Source organism: Hylobates moloch, unplaced genomic scaffold (assembly GCF_009828535.3).
Source record: "Hylobates moloch isolate HMO894 unplaced genomic scaffold, HMol_V3 SCAFFOLD_15, whole genome shotgun sequence".
NCBI lineage: Eukaryota > Metazoa > Chordata > Mammalia > Primates > Hylobatidae > Hylobates > Hylobates moloch.
The window spans coordinates 12,848,305-12,874,252 of record NW_026652290.1 but is presented as its reverse complement, the minus strand read 5'-3'; the positions used below and the strand labels follow the sequence as shown (position 1 = coordinate 12,874,252).

Here is a 25,948-nt window from a genome sequence, read left to right as displayed (position 1 = left end):
TTTTGAGACAGAGTCTCGCACTCTCGCCCAGGCTGGAGTGCAGTGGCGCGATCTTGGCTCACTGCAAGCTCCGCCTCCCAGGTTCATGCCATTCTCCTGCCTCAGCCTCCCAAGTAGCTGGGACTACTGGTGCCTGCCACCACGCCCGGCTAATTTTTTGTATTTTTAGTAGAGATGGGGTTTCACCGTGTTAGCCAGGATGGTCTCCATCTCCTGACCTTGTGATCTGCCCGCCTTGGCCTCCCAAAGTGCTGGGATTACAGGTGTGAGCCACCGCACCTGGCCTAGCCTCTCTTTTTCTTCATCTGTAAATAGAGCTATGACTGCCACCCTCTCACTCTTGTAAGAACTGGAGACAATATACATTAAAAACCTTGCAGAGTTGTGCACTAAGTATTTTTTGAATGGATTAAATAAATTAATGGTTGGTTGGATGGATGGAGGGATGAATTTTTAAAAAGGAAGGAGGAAGAGCAAGGGAACGGGATGAAAGTAAAGACAAAGCACATTTGTTGGAATGTTCATAGACTGGCTTGTTGGGTGGAGGGCTGGTCGCCTTTGGGAAGTTCTAGGAGGAAGGGAGAGACAGGGATGGTCCAAACTGAGCAGTCATTTTCTCCATCACTACTTGTTCTTTCTTCTCTGGGTGCTGGTGGCTGGTGAGCAAATGTGTCTCTGTTTCACGATGATGACCCTAAGGCCCAGATATAAGTTGTCCGCCACCCAGAGGCAGAATCCCACACCCCAGCCTGGGCTCAGCATTGCAGTGGGATCCACCAACCCCAGCTGAGCCCCTTACCTCGACGAGTTTGCCACAATCCAGTGAAGGGACCCACACTGCCTGCTAGCTCACACTTCTGAGCCCATGGGCCATTGTCTCCTAGAAACCGGAAAAAGCATAATGGTCACCAAGCTGGTTGGACACTTTCGCTGACCCTCCCACTCTGGCCCTATATCCCCATGCAGAGCAGGAACTAGATAGAAAAAGGACTTATAAAGACAAACATGGGCCTAGTGCAGTGGCTCGTGCTTGTAATCCAGCACTTTGGGAGGCAGAGGCAAGCAGATCGCTTGAGGTCAGGAGTTCCAGACCAGCCTGGCCAACATGGTGAAACCCCTTCTCTACTAAAGATACAAAAATTAGCCGGGCGTGGTGGCGGGCGCCTATAATCCCAGCTACTCTGGAGGCTGAGCTGCAAAAGATGCTTGAACTCAGGAGGCGGAGGTTGCAGTGACCCGAGATCGCGCCACTGCACTCCAGCCTGGGTGACGGAGTAAGACTCCATCTCAAAAAATAAATAAATATAAATAAATAAAGACAAATATGATTCCCACCCATGAGGAACAACCCTTGATATGAGGCCTGTCTCTACTGGGCTTTCAGAGACAGGTGGCCTTTTCCTGCCCCAGCCCAGTCCCATCGTGAGGCTCTCGCCTTCCGTGCCTTTCCTCCTCTTCCTTCCTCTTTCCTCCCTCGTCTTTTCGTAAGGTTTCAGCAAGCTCGTTGCCACCGTCATCAGCTTCAGCCCAGCGACTCTTTATTGAGCATCTATTATGCACCCAGTGTTTCACATACATCATCTTGTAATCCTCCAGCATGTTATGGAGCAGATTCTGTTATTAGCTTAATTTTGCAGATGAGGAAAAGGAGGCTTGGAGAGATTAAGGGAATTCCCCCAATAGTAGAGTATAGATTCAAACCCTATAGGAGTTTATAACACCTTCGCTGCACGGTAGAGAGTATAGGTCTCTACTTGACCCGAAAACAGTGCTTTTTTTTTTTTTTTTCTTTGAGACAGAGTCTTGCTCTGTCTCCCAGGATGGAGTGCAGTGACGTGATCTCAGCTCACTGCAACCTCCGCCTCCCAGGTTTAAGCGATTCTCCTGCCTCAGCCTCCCAAGTAGCTGGGACTACAGGCATGTGCCAATATGCCCAGATAATTTTTCTATTTTTAGTGGAGACAGGGTTTTGCCATGTTGGCCAGGCTGGTCTCGAACTCCTGACCTCAGGTGACCCGCCTGCCTCAGCCTCCCAAAGTGCTGGGATTATAGGTGTGAGTCACCACATCTGGCCGAAAGCAGTGCTTATAACCTCTGCAGTTGCTCCAGACAGAAACTAAAACAGACGATGCATGTGTGAGGCCTTTAAAGAGGCCACTAGTTCAGCTCACTAAAGCCACTCAGCCAAAAGACGTGACACGGGGAATGGCAGCAAGCGGACTCTTTGGGACCAGGGAAGATGGAGAAGAGGGAAATCTTAGAACTACACAAGAACAACACATCTCACGATGTCAGTGTCATTCAATGGCAATTAAGAGCAATACCCAGATAGCCTGAATCTCGACACACAAGGGGCCAGCAAGGTGCCTGCTCTGTGTGTGCAAACCTTTCCAGGGACTTGGCCTTGGAGGCCCCAATGGACAGGTGCTCAGCATTCAGACGGCAAGCCTTATCTGGGCCTCAAGTTCAAAGCAAGCCCCCTGACCTATGAAAGGGGATCACAGGGCCAGACTCTGCTCTTCACAGGTAATGTGCCAGGTTATCTATTAAATGGCAGTTAGGCTGGCTGGCTTTTATTACTTTACCTGTAAACCAGAGGAATGTGTTTTCCTTCGCTGTGTGGTCAACTTTGTCCTTGATCTGGCCCACCAGACCGTCCATCTCCTGGAGCCCTGCACCATACGGCCTTCTGCCCCGTGGGGCTGCTGGTAGCTGAGTCACGGGTAAGGGCACGTGCATGTGGGCCAGAGCCACATAGAGCAGGAAGGGCCTCCCGCTGGTGCTGAAACAGGAGAACCAAGAGGTGCCTCTTCAGAAGGCTCTCCTGGCTCGTCTGGTGCCTCAGGGATCCTCCCTCTCCTCCAGGAAAATCCCCAAAGCTCCTTCTGCCCCACAACCTCAGGAAGGACACATTTATCCATCACCTTCCAAGGAAACGTGAAAGCAATCTGGTTAGCCAATTAAAAATGAGAATTGTAATAATAGCTACTATCCCTTATCATTTACTGAGAGCTTATTATATGGGACTCACGTTGTCTAGGTTCATCCTCATCATAGCCCTCTTTTTCAGATGAAGAATCAGAAGCTTAGAGATTAAAAGACTTGCCCAGGATATGCAATTAGTTACATGTCTGAATCTTGCTCTTAACTGCCGCGCTGTAAAGTCTAAGGCGCACACACACCCTTTTAAATTTTATTTTGCAGCATCCAGACTATCCTGTCCATTCTCAGCCCCTCATTCCTTTCTTTCTTTCTTTTTTTTTTTTTTGAGACAGAATCTCACTCTTGTCGCCCAGGCTGGAGTGCAGTGGCGCAATATTGTCACGCTGCAACCTCCGCCTCCTGGGTTCAAGCGATTCTCCTGCCTCAGCCTCCTGAGTAACTGGGATTACAGGCGCCCACCACCACGCCCGTCTAATTTTGTATTTTTAGGAGAGACGGGGTTTTGCTATGTTGGCCAGGTTGGTCTCAAACTCCTGACCTCAGGTGATCTGCCCTCCTTGGCCTCCCAAAGTGCTGAGATTATAGGTATGAGCCACTGTTCCTGGCCAGCCTTGTTCCTTTCTAAGAGATAAATGGTTGTCTCGAGTTGATCACAGGAATTTCAAGGACACATATGACCACCAGGTAACATCTAGATCAGGGCTCTGTCAGAGGCCCTGTTGTTCTGCTGCCTCTGTACTAATCCTGATTCCCCTGGAGGGAAGCTCCCTGGAGGGAGCTGGCGTGGCCTCCAAGCAAAGGTCCCAGCCCTACTCCCAGCCAAGAGCAGCTGCAGAATCACAACGGTGGCAGGGACCTTCAGGGGGCCCCTCTCCCACAGATCCATCCATGGGGGGTCTTTCAGAGGACACCAAGCAAGGGTATTGGGAGAGTACAGAGTCAACAACATTCCGGTGGGGGTAGATGCATGGCCCTTTCATACTAGTTCACCCAGAGATTCAGTTGGCCCCAGGGTTCTCCTTAGCTCACCCTGGTTTACACCACCTCACAGCCTTGCTCTATAGCCAACTGTGCCCTCAAATCCCCCTGCATCCTGGCTTCCAGGGTCTGCCGCCCGGGACTGTGCTTGCACTCAGTTCTCCTTGCTATGCATAAAACCCTGGACACAAGTCCCAAGACAGGGGCCTCTGCCTTCCCCATTATAATCCACACTTTCTCTGCAACATTGCTAGGGTTGTGTTGTTCAGGGCAGCAGCCACAAGTTACATGTAGCTATTTAGATTTAAATTAATGAAAATTAAATCATATTAAAAGTTCCATGGCTCACACGCTAGCACATGGGTGGACCTGGAAAATATTATGCTAAGTGAAATAATCCAGTCACCAAGAAACAAATAATTGTATGATTCCACTTGTGTGAGGTACCCAGAATAGTCAAATTCAGAGAGAGAAGGTAGGATGGTGAGTGGCAGGGCATTGCGGGGAAGAGAAACTGGGCAGTTAATGTTTCATGGGTACAGTTTCAGTTAGAAAAAATGAAAAAGTTCTGAAGATGGATAGTGGTAATGATTGCAAAACAAAGTGAATGTTTAATGCCACAGAACTTTACATTTAAAATGGTTAAGATGGTAACATTTTATGATTATATATATCTGTATATATACATACCCACAATAAAATACACACACACATACACATACACACACACACATAAATTCCTAGCCACATTTCAAATACTCAGCAGCAGCAGGTGGCTAGAGGCTAGCAGCTTGGACAGTGCAGACAGAAAACATCTCCATTCTTGCCTAGTTTTTTCGTACAGCACTGATTTGCAGTGCCTGATGCCCACTCTCCCAGGGATGGTCATGTACAGTTGTGCAGGTTGTGGCCTGCATCAGGACATCCTGCTGAGTGAATGGGTCCTTATTTCCAGCTTACAATCTACTGGCTGGGTACCCTGCACAGGGCAGTGCCTGGCTAGAGGGGGTGTCTTTTTTTAATTTTCAGGTAGATTCCATATTGCAGTGGTGCCTAGACCTGGCTCAAATTTCAAGAATCTTGCAAACCAGTTGTTAAACATGGCCATTGCTAAAGACTGAATTATGTAAGTTCACAATTAAATAAATTTTATTTTTTTGCCAGGCGTGGTGGCTCATACCTGTAATCCCAGCACTTTGGGAGGCTGAGGAGGGCAGATCACTTGAGGTCAGGAGTTTGAGACCAGCTGGGCCAACAGAGTGAAACCCTGCCTCTACTAAAAAAATACAAAAATTAGCCAGGCGTGGTGGCAGGCGCCTGTAATCCCAGCTACTCGGGAGGCTGAGGCAGGGACAACTGCTTGAAACCAGGAGGCAGAGGTTGCAGTGAGCCAAGATTGTGCACTGCACTCCAGCCTGGGCGACAAAGCAAGACTCTGTCTCAAAAAAATAAATTAAATAAATACATTTTTTTTACAGGTAGTACATTCTCACCATTTATCATTTCCTAATTACTACATCCTACTATGATGTATGCTCATGAGGTTATTTACATCTATTGTATCTGTGTGGTGGAAATAACACACAATGGCTTGCTACTGCCCATCATTTCTCAATGCCACATTCAGTGACATCTCCATAACTGGAAATCAGCCATGGTGAAATTGAGTATTTACACCTCAGGAATTGGCAACTGCTACAGATTGTGGCTGTTTTCTTAGAAATCAACTCATCATGTGTATGGGCGAGGGGTGGTCCTGCTGTCCACCCTTCGTCATCCATCATCATCTTCCAAACTCTCACCCATTATCAAAGTCACATTAGCACCCTGAGCCAGAGGCGTACAGAGATGGGCAGTTATGAGAGATGGCAGAGCACAGGCTGATGAAGAGCACAGGCTTGAGAATCCTGCATCCAAACCTCCAGATTTGTTATTTCATGACTGTGTAGCCCTGGACAATTAACTTAACCTCTGTCATCTATAAAATGGGGACAATCAGACCTCCCCAACAAAGTTGTTGTGTAACTTCCCACATTAAGCGTCTAATAAATGGTAGCTTATTTTGTTGTTGTTTTTTTTGTTTCTGAGACAGAGTTTCGCTCTGTCTCCCAAGCTGGACTGCAGTGGCACCATCTTGGCTCATTACAACCTCCACCTCCCAGGTTCAAGCAATTCTTCTGCCTCAGCCTCCCGAGTAGCTGGGACTACAGGCATGCACCACCATACCTGGCTATTTTTTGTATTTTTAGTAGAGACGAGGTCTCGCCATGTTGGCCAGGCTGGTCTCAAACCCCTGACCTCAAGTGATCAGCCTGCCTTGGCCTCCCAAAGTGCTGAGGTTACAGGCATGAGCCACTGCGCCCGACCGCTTCCTTGTTAATAATGTTGAATACATGTCAGCAGTAGTAAGTATAAATGATGCCCAAGGATGTACCTCTTTCCCTGCATCCTGATGCCAGGCTAGATTCCAAAACATGGCATCAGGCAGGGCCCACACAGACTAGTCCCTTGGGGGCATCTGTCCCACAAGCCACCTCTTCATTATGCACCTGAGCTGAATGGAAAATAGAGTGGGGGACACCTGGTGCTTTAAAAAAATACTGATTATATCACAGTGTGACTCCACTTCTGTTTTCTAAAATACATTCATTTCAACTATACCTTAATAAAACCAGGAAACATATGTTTATGCACCAGCATAGAATGGGGCTAGAAGAACATACTCAGAGCTATTAAAACAGGTTATCCTCACAGCTGTAATCCCAGCACTTTTGGGAGGTCAGCCTGGCCACCATGGTGAAACCTTGTCTCTACTAAAAACACAAAAATTAGCCGGGCATGGTGACGCATGCCTGTAATCCCAGCTACTCAGGAGGCTGAGGTAGGAGAATGGCTTGCGGCTGTTTTCTTAGAAATCAACTCACCATGTGTATGGGCGAGGGGTGGTCCTGCTGTCCACCCTTCGTCATCCATCATCATCTTCCAAACTCTCACCCATTATCAAAGTCACATTAGCACCCTGAGCCAGAGGCGTACAGAGATGGGCAGTTATGAGAGATGGCAGAGCACAGGAGGCAGAGGTTGCAGTGAGTCCAGATTGTGCCACTGCACTCCAGCCTAGGCAACAAAGCAAGACTCTGTCTCAAATAAACAAATAACAACAACAACAAAAAAAACCAGGTTATCTCTGGGGTGGAATTCAGGGTGATTTTTGTTTGCTTGTCTCAGTTTTCCGATATTCCTAAAGGGAACACATGTTATTTTTGTGGGAAAACAAGTGGAATGGTGAGTAGAGAAGGAAAAAAAAAACAAGTAAGATGACAGAGGGAACATTCCAGCAGAGCAAGAGGATGGGGCAGGGTGTGGAGACAGGGTGTGGAGAAGATTATGGTGCAGGGACAGCTAAGGCTGGGGAAAATCATCTGACCCAAAATGGAAAAGGGCAGGTGAGAGGCACCCATCTCTCAAGAAGTGTCCCCAGATGGTGCCTGGGTGGAGGGAGGCAGGCCTGGAGGTGAAGGCAGGGCTTCCCTCATGCAGGGGGAAATGAACACCTGCAGCTCTCAGCCCACTGGCCTCTCTGGTGGTGGCTCCCTGGGGATGGATGGGCAAGGGGTCTTTCTGAAACGGACTGCTGCAATAACCACTTGTCCCCCGCCCCACCATTTTGCCATCTTCCACTAGACCCTGGCATCACAGACAACCTTCTCTAACCCAGACTTGATCTGGCAGATCCCTATTTAGAAACGTACTAGGGCTCGGCCAGGCACGATGGCTCACGCATGTAATTCCAGCACTTTGGGAGGCCGAGGCAGTTGGATCACCTAAGGTCAGGAGTTCGAGACCAGCCTGACCAACATGAAGAAACCCCATCTCTACTAAAACTACAAAATTAGCTGGGCATGGTGGCACATGCCTGTAATCCCAGCTACTCAGGAGGCTGAGGCAGGAGAATCACTTGAACCTGGGAGGCAGAGGTTGCAGTGAGCCGAGATCGTGCCATTGCACTCCAGCCTGGGCAACAAGAGCAAAACTCCATCTCAAAAAAGAAAAAAAAGAAACGTACTAGGGCTCATTGCAGCCTGCAGGGTCAATCCAAACTCCTCACCCAGACTTTGCAGCTTTCCCTATCTCGGTCCCTTCCAGCCTGACCTTCCTTCCTCCTCAAAGACTCTATATGCCAGTGTCCCCAGCACCTCACCTACTTCCTGTGCCTCGTCTATGTTATTCCTCTCTCAGCAGTATTCTCCCTGTTATCTTGCCTAAAAACACTTGATCAGTTCTTAAGATCCAACTCCAAAGCCACCAATAGTCCTCCTCCTTTGCTCCCAGGTCATAGATGGCTGCCTCCTCTCTGCCCCCATCCCTGCCATAGCCCTTTTCCCTGCTTCTTGCAGTATTAATAAGATACAACCTGCATTTAAGCCATGTTTTTACATATCTGTTTCCCCACTAGCCTGGGAATCACTCAGAGACTGGACATGTCTAATTCACATTTGAATCCCTGGCACAACACCAGCACATCACTGGGGCTGGATAAAGTAACTCACTCATTTATTCATTCATTCATTAAATATTTACTAAGCTCTAACTGGGCACTGGGGACACAGCAATGAGCATAATAGATATGATTTCCACCCTCTTGGAGCTTAACATCTAATTGAGACCAGGAAAGAGAAAAAGGCAACTAAAATATAAATGATTATTTAAAAATTTAGTGTAGGTAGCGCATCCCAAATCCGAAAATCCAAAATACTCCAAACTCCGAAACTGTTTGAGTGCTGACCTGACACTCAAAGGAAATACTCATGGGAGGATTAGGGATGCTCAGCCGGTTAAGTATAATGCAAATAGTCCAAAATCTTTAAAAATCCAAAATCTGAAATACTTCTGGTCCCAAGCATTCCAGATAAGGAATACTCAGCCCATAGGAGTGATGGAAGAGAAATACAAGGTGCTGTGGAAGGTGTAACAGGGGAACCAAATGGGGTTTGGGGTGTGGAGGGCAGGGAAAGATCCCTGAGACAGTAGGACCTGGAGGGCGCTGTGTGGTGACCACACAAAGCGGACAGCACAGCCCTGGGGGAGACGTTCGATATGATTGCCTCGCTAGTCATTAGTTTGTTCTGTCACTCACTAGAGATTCATCTCCACATTCAAACAGGAGAAAGGAGAAAGAGGGGTTGGAGGTGGGTATGGTCTTTGGATCTGAACCTGGATCCCTGACACAGGTTGGTGTCGGTGGGAGTTGGGTGAGAGGAAAGATGCTGAGGGGGCAGCACCACAGCAGGGGCACTTAGGCAAGCACGGGGGCCAGCAATGAAGAGGGGTAGTGAGTCAAGGAAAACGGAGAATTCTGCAGATCCCAGGCATGAGTTCATGAAGGCTGGAACATGTCTTTCACCTCTGCAACCTGAGGACCTAGTTCCAAAAGATGTGTGTCCTGTGTCTTAGCCTGCTCGGGCTGCTATAACAAAATACCACTCCCTGGGGGTGGCTTGGTATACAACCATCGACTTCTCCCAATTCTGTTTTTTGGGTTTTTGTTGTTGTTGTTGTTTTTGTTTGTTTGTTTGTTTTTGAGACAGAGTTTCGCTCTTGTTGCCCAGGCTGGAGTGTAATGGCATGATCTCGGCTCACTGCAACCTCCGTCTCCTGGGTTCAAGCATTCTCCTACCTCAGCCTCTCAAGTAGCTGGGATTACAGGCATGTGCCACCATGCCCGGCTAATTTTTGTATTTTTAATAGAGACGGGGTTTCACCATGTTGGCCAGGCTGATCTCGAACTTCTTCTGACTGCATGTGATCCACCCGCCTCAGCCTCCCAAAATGCTGGGATTACAGGCATGAGCCATCATGCCTGGCCTCTTTTTTTTCTTTTTCCAGATTCTAGAATGCAGAAGGAACTTTCTATTTGTTTGTTTGTTTGTTTTGTTGTGTTTTTTGTAGAGACAGGGGGCGTCTCACTATGTTGTGCAGGCTGGTCTTGAACTCCTGAGCTCAAGCAATCTCCTACCCTTGGCCTCCCAAAGTGTTGGGATTACAGGCATGAGCCATCACGCCTGACTTTAGGTCTCCCAGTTCTAGAGGCTGGGAAGTCCATTGTCTGGTAAGGGGCTGATTCTTGGCTTCTTAACAGACAGCTGCCTTCCCACTGTATCCTCACATGGCCAGGAGAGAGCACACCATAGTCTCTTTCTCTTCTTTTAATACAAACACTAATCCCAACATGGGGGCTTCACTCTCATGACCTTATCTAAACCTAATTTCCTCCTAATGGCCCCAGCTCCTAATACCACCCCATTAAGAGTTAGGATTTCAATGTGTAGTACATGACACCATGGAATATTGATTTGTTTGAAAGGTCTGATTTCAGGCCAGGCACAGTAGCTCATACCTGTAATCCCAGCACTTTGGGAGGCCGAGGCAGGTAGATCACCTGAGGTCGGGAGCTCGAGACAAGCTTGGCCAACATGGTGAAACCCTGACTCTACTAAAAATACAAAAATTAGCTGGGTGTGGTGGCAGGCGCCTGTAATCCCAGCTACTCGGGAGGCTGAGGCAGGAGAATTGCTTGAACCCAGGAGACAGAGGTTTCAGCGCGCCAAGATTGCACCAATGCACTCCAGTCTGGGTGACAAGAGCGAGAGACTCAGTCTCAAAAAAAAAAAAAAAAAAACAAAGAAATGTCTGATTTCAAACATGCTGGGCCACTGCTCATCCTGACGCCCGATACACTCCTGCTTATCAAGCCCTGTATTTCCCGCTGAGGTGCAATGCACAGTCCCAGACCTCAAAAGGAACAGACGCCCAGCTAGCTCTGTGACCTAGGAGCCATGCCTTCTACTCGCTCCTTTGTCCTATTCAGAGCTTTGCCTGCTGCTTAAAAAACTCCAACCAAGCATTAGCATTCAGCATTGCTACCAGATGAGGGGTCTAAAGTCAAGTAAACTGAATGACCAGCAGTGATACCCAAGTACTACGTCGAGGGTCTTGGGTGAGACAGTAAAGCCAACTAAAGGCCCAAGTAAAAACTCCCTAAGTCCTAGGGTGGGCCCCCTAGTCGAGGAAGAGCGGGAAGCCACACTCTAGGGATACCTGGTGGTTTTGACAAACAGGTCCAAGTTGAGGGAGGCGCTTGAGGCAAGGGCCAGAGTCATGGAGGAGGAAGGGCATGGACCTGAGAGCCTTTTCTGCTGATGCTCAGAAAATCATTTGGCACGTGGAAATCCCAAAGAAATCAGCATTTCTGGGGATTTCCTTCTGTAATGTTAAATGCCAACAGGACTCGGGACTTTTCACTTAATAACCAGTTAATGAATCAACAAAACTGTTCCCCATTTTTGTATAATAAAGAGGCTGTTGGTTGATTTGCCTTTTAATGGATTAATTAACGGGTGGATGTCCAGGCCCTATGTCCACTTCAGAGGGGGCATTAAACAGCCCCGAGTCTCCATTCCTTCCCCTAAGAACACAGTGTCATTTGAGTCACCACAAAAGCAGAAGAGACTGTCCCCACTAGCCTTGAAGCATCCAGGTGCCATGGGGCACAGGGGCATGAAACCATCCCAAAGATCCAGGGAGCTGGGAGACGCTCAACCCTCCAGATGGGAAAAGAGGCTCTGCCCTTCCTATTCTTGACAATCTGAAATAAAACAACAGTGTTCTCAAGTCCTGATAAACCCTTAAGATGCAATTTCTGAAGCCCTTAGGAGCTGCTTTTGAGATTCAATCTTATTACCAAGAAAACAGGATGCCTGGATCTCCTGCATTGCTGCCTCCACCCTCCCTGCTGAGCTTCTAAAAATGTCCAGTGTGGCTGAGCGAGGGGTAGGGGATTCCTGCATGTTCAAGGGGCTGCTGTGATCACTTAGCCACAGGTAGAGTCCCTTTTTTAATTCTGCCCAAGTGGGCAGCCGTGCAGCACGTGCTTTCTTGCCCACTTAGGCTAAGGCTGTAGAAAACACCAAGTTTCTTGGAGTCCATTGCCCTTGAGGAGTGGAATCTCCTGGGAGGAAGATAAGATGAACATATATGGGGTCATTAGAGGGCAGCAGAAGGCAGTTACGAAGGGGGCGGGGAGGGTGACTGTGTGTGCACGTGTGCAGGTGCACGTGTGTGTGTGCACTTGCACCCCACAGTCTATGGGTGTGCATTCCAAATAAGTGTGCATGATTTTGGAGTTGTCCATTATTTCACAATGTCCATTCTTTGCCCTGACACCTCACACATATATGATTTGTTAGAGATACACTGTGGTATGGTTTTGTTTTTGCTTTTTTGTTTTTTGTGTTTTGGGTTTTTTTTTTTTTTTTTTTTTTTAAGACAGAGTCTCGCACTGTCGCCCAGGCTGGAGTGCGGTAGCCCGATCTTGGCTCACTGCAGGCTCCACCTCCCGGGTTCACACCATTCTCCTGCCTCAGCCTCCCGAGTAGCTGGGACTACAGGCGCCCGCCACCATGCCTGGCTAATTTTTTGTATTTTTAGTAGAGACAGGGTTTCACCGTGTTAGCCAGGATGGTCTCGATCTCCTGACCTCGTGATCTGCCCGCCTCAGCCTCCCAAAGTGCTGGGATTACAGGCGTGAGCCACCGCGCCCGGCTGGTTTTGGGGGTTTTTTAAGAGACAGGATCTCAATGTGTCAGGCTGGAGTGCGGCGGCGCAATTATGGCTCAATGCAGCCTTGAACTCCTGGACTCAAGTGATTCTCCCAGTTCAGCCTCCCAAGTTAGCTGGCACTACAGATTCACACCACTATGCTCAGCTATTTAATAATTTTATTAATTTTTTTTTTTTTGAGACAGAGTCTTGCTCTGTCGCCCAGGCTGGAGTGCAGTGGCACAATCTGGGCTCACTGCAACCTCCACCTCCTGGGCTCAAGTGATTCTCCTACCTCAGCCTCCAGAATAGTTGGGACTACAGATGGGTGCCACCACTCCCAGCTAATTTTTGTATTTTTAGTAGACACAGGGTTTCACCATGCTGGTCAGGCTGGTCTCGAACTCCTGAACTCAGGTGATCTGCCTGCCTTGGCCTCCCAAAGTGCTGGGATTACAGACGTGAGCCACTGCGCCCAGCCACTTTTTACAATTTTTTGTAAAGACGAGGTCTCACCAGGTTGTCCAGGCTAGTCTGCAATTCCTGGCCTCGAGCGATCCTCCCACCTGGAAGGATTACTCAGTGTAATCCCAAGCACTGGGATTACAGGTACGAGCCACAGTATACAGCCCACTTCTTTGTTATTCTTATTTACTTTTATTTTATTTTACTTTTCTTTTTTTTTTTTTTTGAGACAGGGTCTCGCTCTGTCACCCAGGCTGGAATGCAGTGACACAATCTTGGCTCACTGCAAGCTATGCCTCCCAGGCTCAAGTGATCCTCCGTCCTCAGCCTACCAAGTAGCTGGAACAACATGTACACATCACCACGCCTGGCTAATTTTTGTATTGCTTGTAGTGACAGGGTTTCACCATGTTGCCCAGCTAGTCTTGAACTCCCAGATTCAAACAATCTGCCCACCTCGGCCTCCCAAAGTGCTGGGATTATAGGCATGAGCTACCACACCCAGTCTTTTATAGTAGTTTCTAATATTTCAAGATCAGGAGGTTTCACATAAAAGCCAGGTATCCTATCTCTCTTGTAAAATGAAAAGATCTGATATTCCAGGTTTACATTTTCACAAAGAAGCAGCAAGCAGCTGGAGCTAGGTAGTAGCTGCTCCCTGCAGATGGGGCATGTGCTTATGGGTTCACTGTAGACCCCACCACTCCCTAAGGCCTTGCGTTCATCCTGCTTCCCTCTTTAAGGTTACCTATCTGTGCCTTCTAGATGCGGGAATTTGTAACTTCTGTCTGGTAGAATGAAGGATAGCTCCCAAAGATAAGCAGGGTCTAATTCCTGGAATCTGTGAATGTTACGGTATATGGCAAAAGAGACTTTTCAGGTGGAATTATGGTAAGGGTCTTGAGGTAGGGGGATCAGCTTGGATTCTCCTGGTGGACCCTAAACGCCATCACAAGTGCTATCGTAAGTGGGAGCCAGAGAGGAGATTTGACTGAAGATGCAAGTGAACAACAGAATTAGAGTTGAGAATGATATGGCCATAGCTTAGAAATGCCAGAAGCTGGAAAAGGCAAGGAAGGAATTCTCCCCTAGAGACTCCCCGAGAAAACAGTCCTGCTGATGCCTTGATTTTAGCCCCCTAAGACTCATTTCAGACATCTGGCCTCCAGATCTGCAGCAGGGTAAGTTACTGTTGTTTTAGCTACTAAATTACTGGTTGGTTGTTACAGCAGCAATGGAAAAGTAATACATCCTGCCAGCTAGTGAGCTCAACAAATGCCTTGAGTGCCCAGAGTGCAGTGGGCAGGCCCTACCCTTGAGGAGCTTATACCCTAGAAGGAGAGGACAAAATGATCATGGCAGTGGAACATGATCAAAGCAACAGAGGGATAAGCCCCAGGGACTCTAGGAACATACCTGAGGAATCTCTAATCCAGGACTGCGGATTTCCAGAAGGGGCTGTTTTCCAGCTTTATTTATAGGAGACAAGTATGCATCCATCTTTGCTAAGCAGCAAAACTCTGCCATGGCCTCAAGCGTGCCGAGGCCAAGGGACATGGGGTGTGTGCACGGGTAGGTGGAGGCAGGGGGAGACCCTGTGGAGGGAGGGAGACTCCTCACCTTGTGTGCTGGATGAACTGGGTGGCTTTCTCAGCATACTTCTGGGCAAGGCTGCTCAAGTTCACCGGCTGCTCCACAATGTTGAGGTTTTCATAGAGAGGGAGGGCCATGTCAGTGTAACAGTCTCTTTGAAGGTTCCTGTGTGGAAACCACAGACCATAGAGTATTCATTTCCTACGTGCTCACAGAGCAGAACTAAATGCTTTAGTGCAACAATGCATATGCGCATAAATACAACACTCTGGCCCCAAATGATTTTTCTGGTTGGCCATTTCCTCCAAGTGTAAAAGTCTATGCATAATGCTTTCTTCCATTCCCTTGGAATAGGTATTTATGCTCCTTGGACAAGCTGACCACTCTGTAAAGCTTACAAAGACTCTCGTGAGCTAGGGACATTATTTTTTATTACTTGCATTTTGCAGGGAGAGAAATTGAGGTCTAAAGACCCTAAATGATGTCAAGCAGAGTCCCACCGCCAATCAGTAGCCCCATTGCTGGCTTTCTCTGCTGTCTCACTTCAATCCCAGCCTCTGTGTATGGTGTGCAACTCGGCGTTTTCTGAAGTCAACAATCGGGACTTCATATAATACCAGGTCTGTCAATAGGACAGAATATATAAGATGGGCCAGGTGCAGTGGCTCATGCCTGTGATCCCAGCACTTTGAGAGACCGAGGCCAGCAGATCACTTGAGGTCAGGAGTTCGAGACCAGCCTGGCCAACAGGGTGAAATGCTGTCTCTACTAAAAATACAAAAATTAGCTGGGCATGGCAGTGCACATCTGTAATCCCAGCTACTCGGGAGGCTGAGGCAGGAGAATCATTTGAACCCGGGAGGCGGAGGTTGCAGTGAACTAAGATCATCCCACTGCACTCTACCCTGGGTGACAGAGTGAGACTCCGTCTCAAAAAAAATAAAATAAAATAAAAAGGAATACATAAGATAAGTTGGGACAATTTTAATTTTAAGCCACATTTGCAGAATTTGGAGAAACTTCAGCAATTGGAAAAAAAATAAGAGTCAAACTAATAACATCTCCCAGAAAAAAACAAACAAACAAAACAAGCTCATGGCCAGACGCGGTGGCTCATGCTCGTAATCCCAGCACTTTGGGAGGCCAAGGCGGGTGGATCACCTAAGGTCAGGAGTTCAAGACCAGCCTGGCCAATATGGTGAAACCCCATCTCTACTAAAAATACAAAACAAATTAGCCATGCTGGTGCAAGCCTGTAGTCCATGCTACTCAGGAGGCTAAGGCAGGAGAATTGCTTGAACCCAGGAGGTGGAGGTTGCAGCGAGCTGAGATTGCGCCATTTACTCCAGCCTGGGCAACAAGAGCAAAACTCTGTCTCAAAACAAAACAACACAAGCTCAAGTTTTGGTCTTACAGATTGAAATGAATCTGACCCACAGCTGCCCATCAATGTGGCTGAGTCATGGTCTGACTGGTCACGATCTCTGGCAAGTTGCTTAAGCTCCCAGAGTTATCTCCTTATCTGTAGCATAGGAGGGCCTGTGCCATCCTTACAGGGGTGCTGGTGGTCTAAAGGAGATAACAAATGGTTAGTGCATTGCACACAGCTTCAGTGTATTAGGAATTCCAAAAAAACTCAAGCTGTCAGTCCTGGTCACCAAAGAGAACCAAGGGAGAAGCTGAGAGCAATGCAGACAGAGGTGGTAATGAAGGGAGTTCTCCCAGGCAAATACATTGTCCTAATAGTGCTGAGAAGGATTTGTGAAGAAATCAAAACTTCCCATCACACCTACATGCACACACACCCTATTATAGAAATATAGGACATACGGTCAGACTGTGTAGATAATTGTCAAAAACCACAATTTTTGTTTTGTTTTGTTTTTTTGACACGGGGTCTCACTCTGTCACCCAGGCTGAAGTGCAGTGGCACAATCTCAGCTCACTGCAGCCTCAAACTCCCATCTTAGCCTCCTGAGTAGCTGAGACTATAGGTGTGTGCCACCACACCCGGCTAATTTTTGTATTTTTTGTAAAGAAGGGATTTCACCATGTTGCCCAGGCTGGTCTCGAACTCCTGAGCTCAACAATCCACCTGCCTCGGCCTCCCAAAGTGCTGGGATTACAGGCATCCCAAATTTTTTAAAAGAGAAGAAGAATTATCACCATGCTGGGCATTATAACACTAATCGCATATTTATGTTGAATTTTTCAGCTTTTTATTATATCATTGCAACTCCATGAGTCATTTGCATTCTTTCCTGTTTTTCTCTCTCTCCTAAGCCACCCATTTTTTCTCTGTTTGATTTTTTTTTTTTTTTTTGAGACAGGATCTGGCTCTGTCACCCAGGCTGGAGTGCAGTGGCGTAATCTCAGCTCACTGCAGCCTCCTCCTCAAGCCATCCTCCCACCTCAGCCTCCTGTGTAGCTGGGACTACAGGCACGGGCCACTACACCGGGCTAATTTTTGTATTTTCTGTAGAGATGGGGTTTTGTTGTGTTGACCAAGCTGATCTCAAACTCCTGGGCTCACAAGGTCCACCCACCTCAGCCTCCCAAAGTGCTGGGATTACAGGAGTGACCCACTGCAACTGGCTTTCTACTGGATTTTTAACATAGATTAAAAAGAGATTTTTAACATAGATTGAAAATTTAAAAAAAAAATAAAAAAATACAGAAGGAGCAAGATTGAAATTTAAAAAAAAAAGAAGAAGAAGAAAAAGAAGGCCAGGCGCAGTGGCTCACGCCTGTAATCCCAGCATTTCAGGAAGCCAAGGTAGGCAGATAACTTGGGGTCAGGAGTTCAAGACCAGCTTGGCCAACATGGTGAAACCCCATCTCTACTAAAAATACAAAACTTAGCCAGGCGTAGTAACACAAGCCTGTAATCCCAGCTACTCAGGTGACTGAGGCAGGAAAATCACTTGAACCCGGGAGGCGGAAGTTGTAATGATCAGAGATTGTGCTACTGCACTCCAGCCTGGGAAACAGAGCGAGACTCCATCCCCCCAAAAAATAAATAAATTAAAATTTTTTAATTTTAAAAAGAGACTGGCTGACATATGTCATAGCTTCATATGGCCAGGTGTGACTACAGGTATGCCCAGCAGGCCACGGTGGGTGAGGAGGGCAGCAGGATGCTCTATAGCCTCGCTTCTCATGCCATAATGTGCAGATCCCTGGGCTGGTTGTTTTGGGGGTTTGTTTGTTTATTTGTTTGTTTGTTTGTTTTGAGACTGGATCTTACTCTGTCGCCCAGGGTGAAGTGCAGTGATGCAATCATAGCTCACTGCACACATAAGTCTTGTTAAAAAGCAGACCTGGGGGTAGGGTGTGAATTTGTGCACTTCTAACAAGCATGTAGGTGATATCCACCATGCTGGTTCAATGACTACACTATGAGTAGCAAAGATAGGAAGGGCATATGGGCTCTGGACTCAGAGAAACCAAGATTGGAATCTCCATTCCTACCTCTTTCCAGCTCCAGTGTAACCTGGGAAACATAAGCTTCCTTCTCTGTAAAATCAGGTATCAGGTTGGTGCAAAAGTAATTGCAGTTTTACCTTCAATGGCAAAAACCGCAATTACTTCTGCGCCAACCTAAGAACTACCTACCTCACACAGCGGTCATGTGGATTACAGATAAATATAGACAGTGCTTAGAATGTAACAATTTCTCAATAAATACACATTATTATATTAACTATTGTTTTATAGATAGACGAGCTGAGACTCACCTTTCCCAAGTGGCTCAGACACCTGTAGCCTTAGAAATAACCACAGTGCACTGTCTGAACAAGGGAACACGTGTTTTGTGCTGCTTTATTACCTGAGTAAGGCTTATCATCTTTTTTTTGTGATCATAAATGCATCTCAGCGTATTTAGGAAATACAATGACAAAGAGGAAAATAAAGAGAAAGCGGAGAGTCACCACTGGGTGCAGTGACTCATGCCTGAAATCCCAGCACTTTGGGAGGCCAACGTGGGCAGATCACCTGAGGTCAGGAGTTCGAGACCAGCCTCGCCAACATGGCAAAACCTCGTCTCTTCTAAAAATACAAGAATTAGGCTGGTGTGGTAGTGGGTGCCTGTAATCCCAGCTACTTGGGAGGCTGAGGCGGGAGAATCTCTTGAACCAGGGAGGCAAAGGTTGCAGTGAGACAAGATCGCGCCACTGCACTCTAGCCTGGGTGACAGAGCAACACTCCATCTCAAAAAAAAAAAAAATGAAAATGAAAACCCTGAGTCCCACGACCAGAGAGAGTCCTTGATCACATTTTGGCATATCTCCTTTGAGTCTCTGTTGATAGGACTACAAAGATAGGGCTACATTAAGATCTTACTGTTGATGACTTGCTTCCTGCTTTTTTTTTTTCACTTACTATTATATCATAAGCATTTTCCCATTTCATTAAATGTTTTTCAAAACATCCTTTTCGGTGCCTGTTTGGCATTCCAACATCAGAATGCTGGCTTAGTTGTCCATGCGGGGAGAAGCTCAAAAGGAGTCCTGTGTACTTTCTCTCTTTCTCTCTTTCTCTCTCTCCCTCTCTCTCTCTCTCTCCCTCCCTCCCTCCCTCCTTATGTCCAGTGTCTGGGCTAGAAGCAAAGCCAGCAGGCAGAGGAGGAGGGAGGCCCCACGTGTGTGAGACCCTGGCAGCACAAGACTCTCCCTAGCTCAGCTCAATAGTCCGAGGAACCTGGAAAATTTCAATAGAAGAATTTTGTGGACCTCATCGTTGAAAGACTTCTTGCACTCCCTGCAAATAACGCATTTAAATTTGCACAGAATGTACAGTGTATCTTATTTGCCATCTTAACTGTTTCCTGTCTGCATCTTTCATTTATTGCTGATGGACCACAGTCTTGGAACTTTGCCTTGTCCTGGAGCCTATCGCAGATGTGTCAGACAACATTACCTTGATGGTCCATCGCCCTGTGGACACGCTGGACAAGGAGGGTGGTTGTAGCCTGGAGTATCAGTACAGCCCATATCATGGCTATATGGGATTCCAAAGTAGTAATCAAAACCTGGAATAGAAGCAACCGGTTAGCACCCCCACGTGGCTGCGACTCCATGCGCTTGCCTTCATACACCCACGACAAAAATGTAATTTCCTATGATTTAATACTGCAGTGCTATAGAGTGTGTAATTATAAGAGGATTTGATTAATATCCCTTTGTAGTATGCATAGAAAATCAGTTTGCTGGGTTCTGGCTGTTAGATTAGATTTGCAAAACATCTTGTGATTAGAATTAACCCAGTTTGGGAGGAAGTGGAGAGAATTATTGAATACCTAACATCTTCAATGAAATTATGGACATACTCAGTATTTGGTGAAAATCTACTATACACATGACACTTTAAGGGAAAAACAAAAACAGTTGTTCTTAGCTGCCACAACCACAGAGAAAAAAAATTATCAAAAATTTTTTAGAAAGAATAAATTCTGCCTTCAAGAGACTTTTCATGTGAGGAGAAAATAAGATATAAATATTAAGCAACAAGAGATGAATAGGTGAGCCAACAAGAGTGATCAGAGGAAGTTACCCCCGATAGAGGTGGTGGGATGGGGATGGGGCAGGAATCTCAAAATGCTCCTTGAAAGATACTGCCTTTCAGCTGGGACTCAAAAGGCTGGCAGAATTTGGGCTTGGAGTGGTGGAGTGAAGGTGAGGGATGGGTGTGAGCACTAAAACCCAAAGCCTTTGTGTGAAGTTTTCTTCTGAGTTCCTCCTTCATTCTCTCTTCTCCAGCCCAAGCTTTATTTTTTTATTTTTTTATTTTTTGAGATGGAGTCTCGCTCTGTCGCCCAGGCTTGAGTGCAGTGAGGAAATCTCGGCTCAATGCAAGCTCCGCCTCCCGGGTTCACGCCATTCTCCTGCCTCAGCCTCCCGAGTAGCTGGGACTACAGGCGCCCGCCACCACGCCCGGCTAATTTTTTGTATTTTTAGTAGAGATGGGTTTTCACCGTGTTAGCCAGGATGGTCTCGATCTCCTGACCTCATGATACACCCACCTCAGCCTCCCAAAGTGCTGGGATTACAGGTGTGAGCCACCGCGCCCAGCCCAGCCCAAGCTTTTAATCAAAAGCTATAGCCGCATATGCAGCTAGAATGCAAAAATTCTCCAGAAAAAGGAAACCTTCTCCAATTACCCAGGTAACTGCTTCAGCTCTCTTTATTTCCTAGAGGTAGACAGAACTCAAATCTCACAAAGAATTGCTGTTTCTCATTAGCCTCAAATTCCAGGCCCAGGAACAGGGAGAGCTGTGTTTTCAGCTTCAACTCCTGCCCCTCCAAATGCTTTTTGGCCCTCTCTATAAGCACACTTCCTAAAAGAAGCAAGCTCCCTTCAGTTCCCTGTGAGCCTCATGCCTTGGGGCCTCGGTGGCTTTGCCTGGAATTCAATGCTCTGTGTCTCTCACAGGTGAAACTGCATTAGCACTTCCCAGCCCAGTTGGAGTGTGAAGTTTCCTACAGAATTTCCCTGCTCTTCACTGCATCCCCCCTGCCACAGCCCTGCACTCAACCCATTCTCCTAGTTTAGCCTACAGACTTTTATCATCTGGGTAATACCGTCTTTCCCATTAGTGATGCACTCCTCAAGTTAGACATTAGATCTTTGCCAACCCAAAGATGTAGAATATATGTAGAATATGTAGAATGTATGTAGAATAACTAGTAGATGTTTGTCATATTTTTTTTTCTTTTTGAGATGGAGTCTCACTCTGTCTCCCAGGCTGTAGTGCAGTGGCATGATCTCAGCTCACTGCAACCTCCACCTCCTGGGTTCAAGCGATTCTCGTGCTTCAGCCTCCCGAGTAGCTGGGACTACAGGCACCTGCCACCACGCCCAGCTAATTTTTGTATTTTTGTAGAGATGGGATTTCAGCATGTTGGCCAGGCTGGTTGCAAACTGCTGACCTCAAGGAATCCACCTGCCTCAGCCTCCCAAAGTGCTGGGATTATAGGCATGAGCCACCACGCCCAGCTTGTTTGTTGTATTTTTAAAAAATTAATACCTTCATGCTAACTTGGTTTGCACAAATGGATTTAGCTACCCCCTAGGTACACAACATAGCCCTGAAATGCTACTGCATCCGGTATCAGGATGACTCTCCACCAAGGAGAGCAAACTTTTGCCGGAAAGGGCCAAATAGTAAACATTTTAGGTTTTGTGGGTCAGATGATCTCTGTTAAGGCCACTCAACTCTGCCATTGTAGCGCAAACACACCTATAGACAATATGCACACAAATGACTGTACACATTGGCTGTTTTCTTTCTTTCTTTTTTTTTTTTTTTTTTGAGATAGAGTTTCAGTTTTGTTGCCTAGGCTGGAGTGGCACAATTTCAACTCACTGCAACCTCCACCTCCTGGGTTCAAGCGGTTCCCCTGCCTCAGCCTCCCAAATAGCTGGGATTACAGGCATGCACCACCGTGCCGAGGTAATTTTTTATTTTCTTTAGTAGAGACAGGGGTTCACCATGTTGGCTGATCTCAAACTCCTGGCCTCAGGTGATCCACCCACCTCGGCCTCCGAAAGTGCTGGGATTACAGGCGTGAGCCACCATGCTTGGCCTTGCTGTTTTCTAATAAAATTTTATTTACAAAAACAGCTAGCATACTGGATTTGGACCACAGGTCTATGCCAACCGCTGATCTAAATCACAGGCATCCTCATACCCCAGTGTTAGAAAGACCTCATTGTGTTTGCAGGAGCCCTGACCTGAGGAACAGCCCAGGGCAGCAAGAGGAGCCCGGGTGCTTAGAAGGAATGTGTAAGTGTGCTTGGCATAACCCAGGGCATGTGAAGTTTTTTTCTGACTTCCTCCTTCATTCTATCTCTTCTCCAACCCAAGCTTTTAATCAAAAGATTAACTGGGCATGGTGTCGGGCACCTGTAGTCCCAGCTACTTGGGAGGCTGAGGCATGAGAATCACTTGAACCTGGGAGGCGGAGGTTGCAGTGAGCCGAGATCATGCCACAGCCTGGGAGACAGAGTGAGATGGGGAATCAGGACAGTGCACCACAGAGAGGATGTAAGAGGCAGGAGAGAAAAGGAGTGAACTTGGAAATAAGCATGAAGAAACCTCAGAGTGTCCATTCCAGAAGGCTTTTTGGAATTGTCTGGTCCAAAGAGCAAATAGGTAGGAGGTACTCTTTCTTCCCACTTTCCACACCCGCAGCAGACACCACATCCATCATGGTACCACTTCCTGCTGCATAGGAGCTGGTCTCAGTATCACCTCACCACAGGAATATGCCCTCAAGGTGCCAACACCTGATCTGGTGTTGTCAAGTTCTCAATTGTCAAGTGAGAAAACTGAAGACCAAGGAAGAAATAAGTTCTGGAGTAATTTTTAGTGAGTGCAAAAGCCAGGTCTTCACTTCCCCCATCTGCCATTTTTTTAAAGCACATATGGATGATGCCATGAATGCCCACCCAGGAAAAGGGGGTCAAGGGAGGAGAGGGAGAGGAATGAGCATCAAAGGGGAGGTAAGAGTTGAAGAAGATGTCAGCCAATGGGGTGACTGACCAGTGGGTCCCTGCTGAAGGCTGGCTCCAGGCCAACCCTCTGAAAGTCATTCTCCAAATGCAAAAAACTTCCAATGCAAACCTTCCGCCAGGTCTAGCACAGAACAATTCAGCCATTTTTCACAGAGATAGGGAGAGATACTGAGGCAGGGGAGGGGAGAAGTCTGCAAAATAGTCAGAGAATCACATTTGCTTATAAAACGGCAGAAGAGGAAGAGGCCAGGGACAGGAGAAGCCACCAAAGCTGAGATCATGGTAAACTGCCTTTAAGAGAACGTCCATGGCTTCCTATAGGAAATGGAAAAGGTCAGTGGCATGAATTGCAACTTTGAAAAACCATCAATAATTCAGTGAATTGGACGTTTGGAGAATCCGCCCTTCAGGAAAGTGATTTTCAGAGAACCAGCTTTGGCAGCTTGATCTTGGCCTTACTTCCCCAAGGCCAGAGGGTGAGGAAGCAAAGGCTGCAGGAAGAGGCCAAGAGGCAGCATCTCCTGTTTGGGTCTATGGCCAGGTTTCCTGCTTCGGTGAACCCATTAGTCAATTTTTACTTCTTCCCAGATTAGCCATGTCTGGACCTCATGGGGCAGAATGTTCCCTGAGGTGTAAAGAACTGAGAGATGGCAAAAAAGCTGATGGGCCTGTGATGGGGCAGCTGGAAGGGCAAACAGGCACCAAGGAAGGACAGCCAAGGAAGATGCCAGCAAGTGGGATGTAAGGTCCCGGAGAGCCCTGGCACCCCAAATGCACCCAAATGACCTTTTGAACAAAGATGTCCTAACTTAGGTTTGCCCCCAGAGACAGGATGGCTTAGCTGTTCATGGAGTCTTACACAGAGACCTTTATTCTCTGTTTCCCAGGTAACAAATCCCCAAAAGAATTCTTACCACGGAAGTTGGGGTGATAAGAGCCGTGGTGTCCAAGATGCCATTTGCCTGTAGAAAAACATAAGAGAGATTTTCAGAGGAATCCCCGTAGAGGTACCACAGCCCCCTGAGGAGCTGATCACACACTCAGCTCTCCATTGGCTTCGCCTTGCACTGCGGACGAGCAAAAAGAAGCTGCAATGCGGTGTACAAGCCAGGCTTTGCTCTCTGGGGCCGAGATGGTGTCCACAGGGACACATAAAGGATGACTCCAGACTCACACGGGAAACCACAGTGAAAGGGGAAGACAGCCCATCACCAGGAGCCCAGAGAAGCCTGAGCCTCTGCCCCTCAAAGAGGGCTCTGCAGACACAGCAAGTCCACATGGGCCATCACCCCTTTCACTTTGCCCTCCCACACTGGGGCCCTGCAAAGGCACCAGGCAGCCCAGGGTGCAGGTGCACCGCCCCACGTCGTCTCAGAAATGTCCGCTTCCTGCCTGGTTTCATCATCTTCCTCTCTGGCCAACATCAGCAGCCTGCAGTTCAAGCACCGAGACACCTACGGGGCAGCAAATGAGGAAACTCAGACGCCCTGCTGCTCCTTGGTCTGCAAATGCGTTCAGTCTGGGGGAATAATTGGGCAATGTGTGGCAAGAGCTCTGACAGTGTCAGAACTCTCTGATCTGCTCTTCCGCTCTGAAGAGTAGACCCCAGGGACGTCACCCCCATGGTGAGGGGGCAAAGAAAAGAATGTGGTACAAAGATCAAGACGCTGGCAGCATTAAACCGCTCAAACGAGAGAGATTAACGGGCAACCACAGGAGAATGTCTAAGTACATTATTTGATGTGGCCTCAATAAGACACTATCAAACTATTTTTTCAAGACAAACGCATGTAGCAAAAATTAAGAATCGGTGAAGCTGGATGAAGGGCCTTTGGGAGTCCATTATTACCTCCCTGCAACTGCTCTATGGGATTGAAAAAAAAAGATTAATAAAAAATTGAGAGAAATGGGCTCTCAATTTCTCTTAATTGAGTGGCTCATGTCTGTAATCCCAGCACTTTGGGAGGCTGAGGCAGGTGGATCACATGAGGCCAGGAGTTTGAGACTAGCCTGGGCAACGTGGCAAAACCTTATCTCTACTAAAAATACAATAATTAGCCAGGTGTGGTGGTGCACGCCTGTAATCCCAACTACTTGGGAGGCTGAGGCAGGAGAATCACTTGAACCCGGGAGGCGGGGGTTGTAGTGAGCAGAGATTGAGCCACTGTACTCCAGCCTGGGTGACAGAGTAAGACTTTGTCTCAAATAAACAAAAAAAATTGAGAGAAATGGATTAAGCATTATGCGAAATATTTGGATTAAACATTACATGGGAACATATTATATTAAACTTATGAAAAGTATTATTTAATCATAAAAATTATAATATATAAAATTATATTACATGGAAACATAGAATAATGTGAAAGGGGGAAAAGTGGAGCCCAGTGGTATTCGCACAGCTAGGCAACACATAAACATGGACCAAGATTAGAAGCAAACTGTGAGTGTTGTAAATGGATCTGATATTCCTTTGGCAGGTCTTTAATTTTTCCTAAAAGTGTACTTTAGTTCATAATTTCAACAGCTGGATACGCTTAAATATCCTGTCCAGGACGTGCAAAAGGTGTCATGAGTGGTGAGGGGGTGAGGAATGGCAGCTAAACAGTCAAGCTGCAAACAGTTGCTTACTAGGAGTTTCAAGGCATGAAGACGGAGGGGCCGGTGAGGTCAAATCCAGCTCCAGAAGAAGCCAGCCCCACTTCTGCAGCACAGGGGCTGAGTCTGGGACAGCCCTGGGACCAAACCCTTCCTGGCTATGAGGTTTATTATTTATTTGCTTATCTGTAGATACAGAGTCTCAGTTTGGTGCTCAGGCTGGTCTCGATCTCCTGGGCTCAAGGGATCCTCCCAC

The 25,948-nt window shown here is 47.2% G+C and overlaps 1 protein-coding gene across 5 annotated transcripts in view; it reads right to left on the bottom strand.

Annotated features, from left to right (window-relative positions):
- Positions 1 to 25,948, bottom strand: part of ARSG (arylsulfatase G) — a 186,525-nt gene that overhangs the window by 75,691 nt on the left and 84,886 nt on the right. For 4 of the 5 annotated variants that reach the window (XM_032177837.2, XM_032177839.1, XM_032177836.2 and 1 more), the window contains exons 4-8: positions 24,009 to 24,056; positions 19,498 to 19,609; positions 14,605 to 14,742; positions 2,586 to 2,782; positions 800 to 880 (exon numbers count right to left, since the gene is read on the bottom strand). In XM_032177837.2, the coding sequence (XP_032033728.1) occupies positions 800 to 880; positions 2,586 to 2,782; positions 14,605 to 14,742; positions 19,498 to 19,609; positions 24,009 to 24,056 (576 nt within the window). The remainder of the gene's footprint in view (positions 1 to 799; positions 881 to 2,585; positions 2,783 to 14,604; positions 14,743 to 19,497; positions 19,610 to 24,008; positions 24,057 to 25,948) is intronic. The other variant, XM_032177841.2, reaches the window with a different exon arrangement.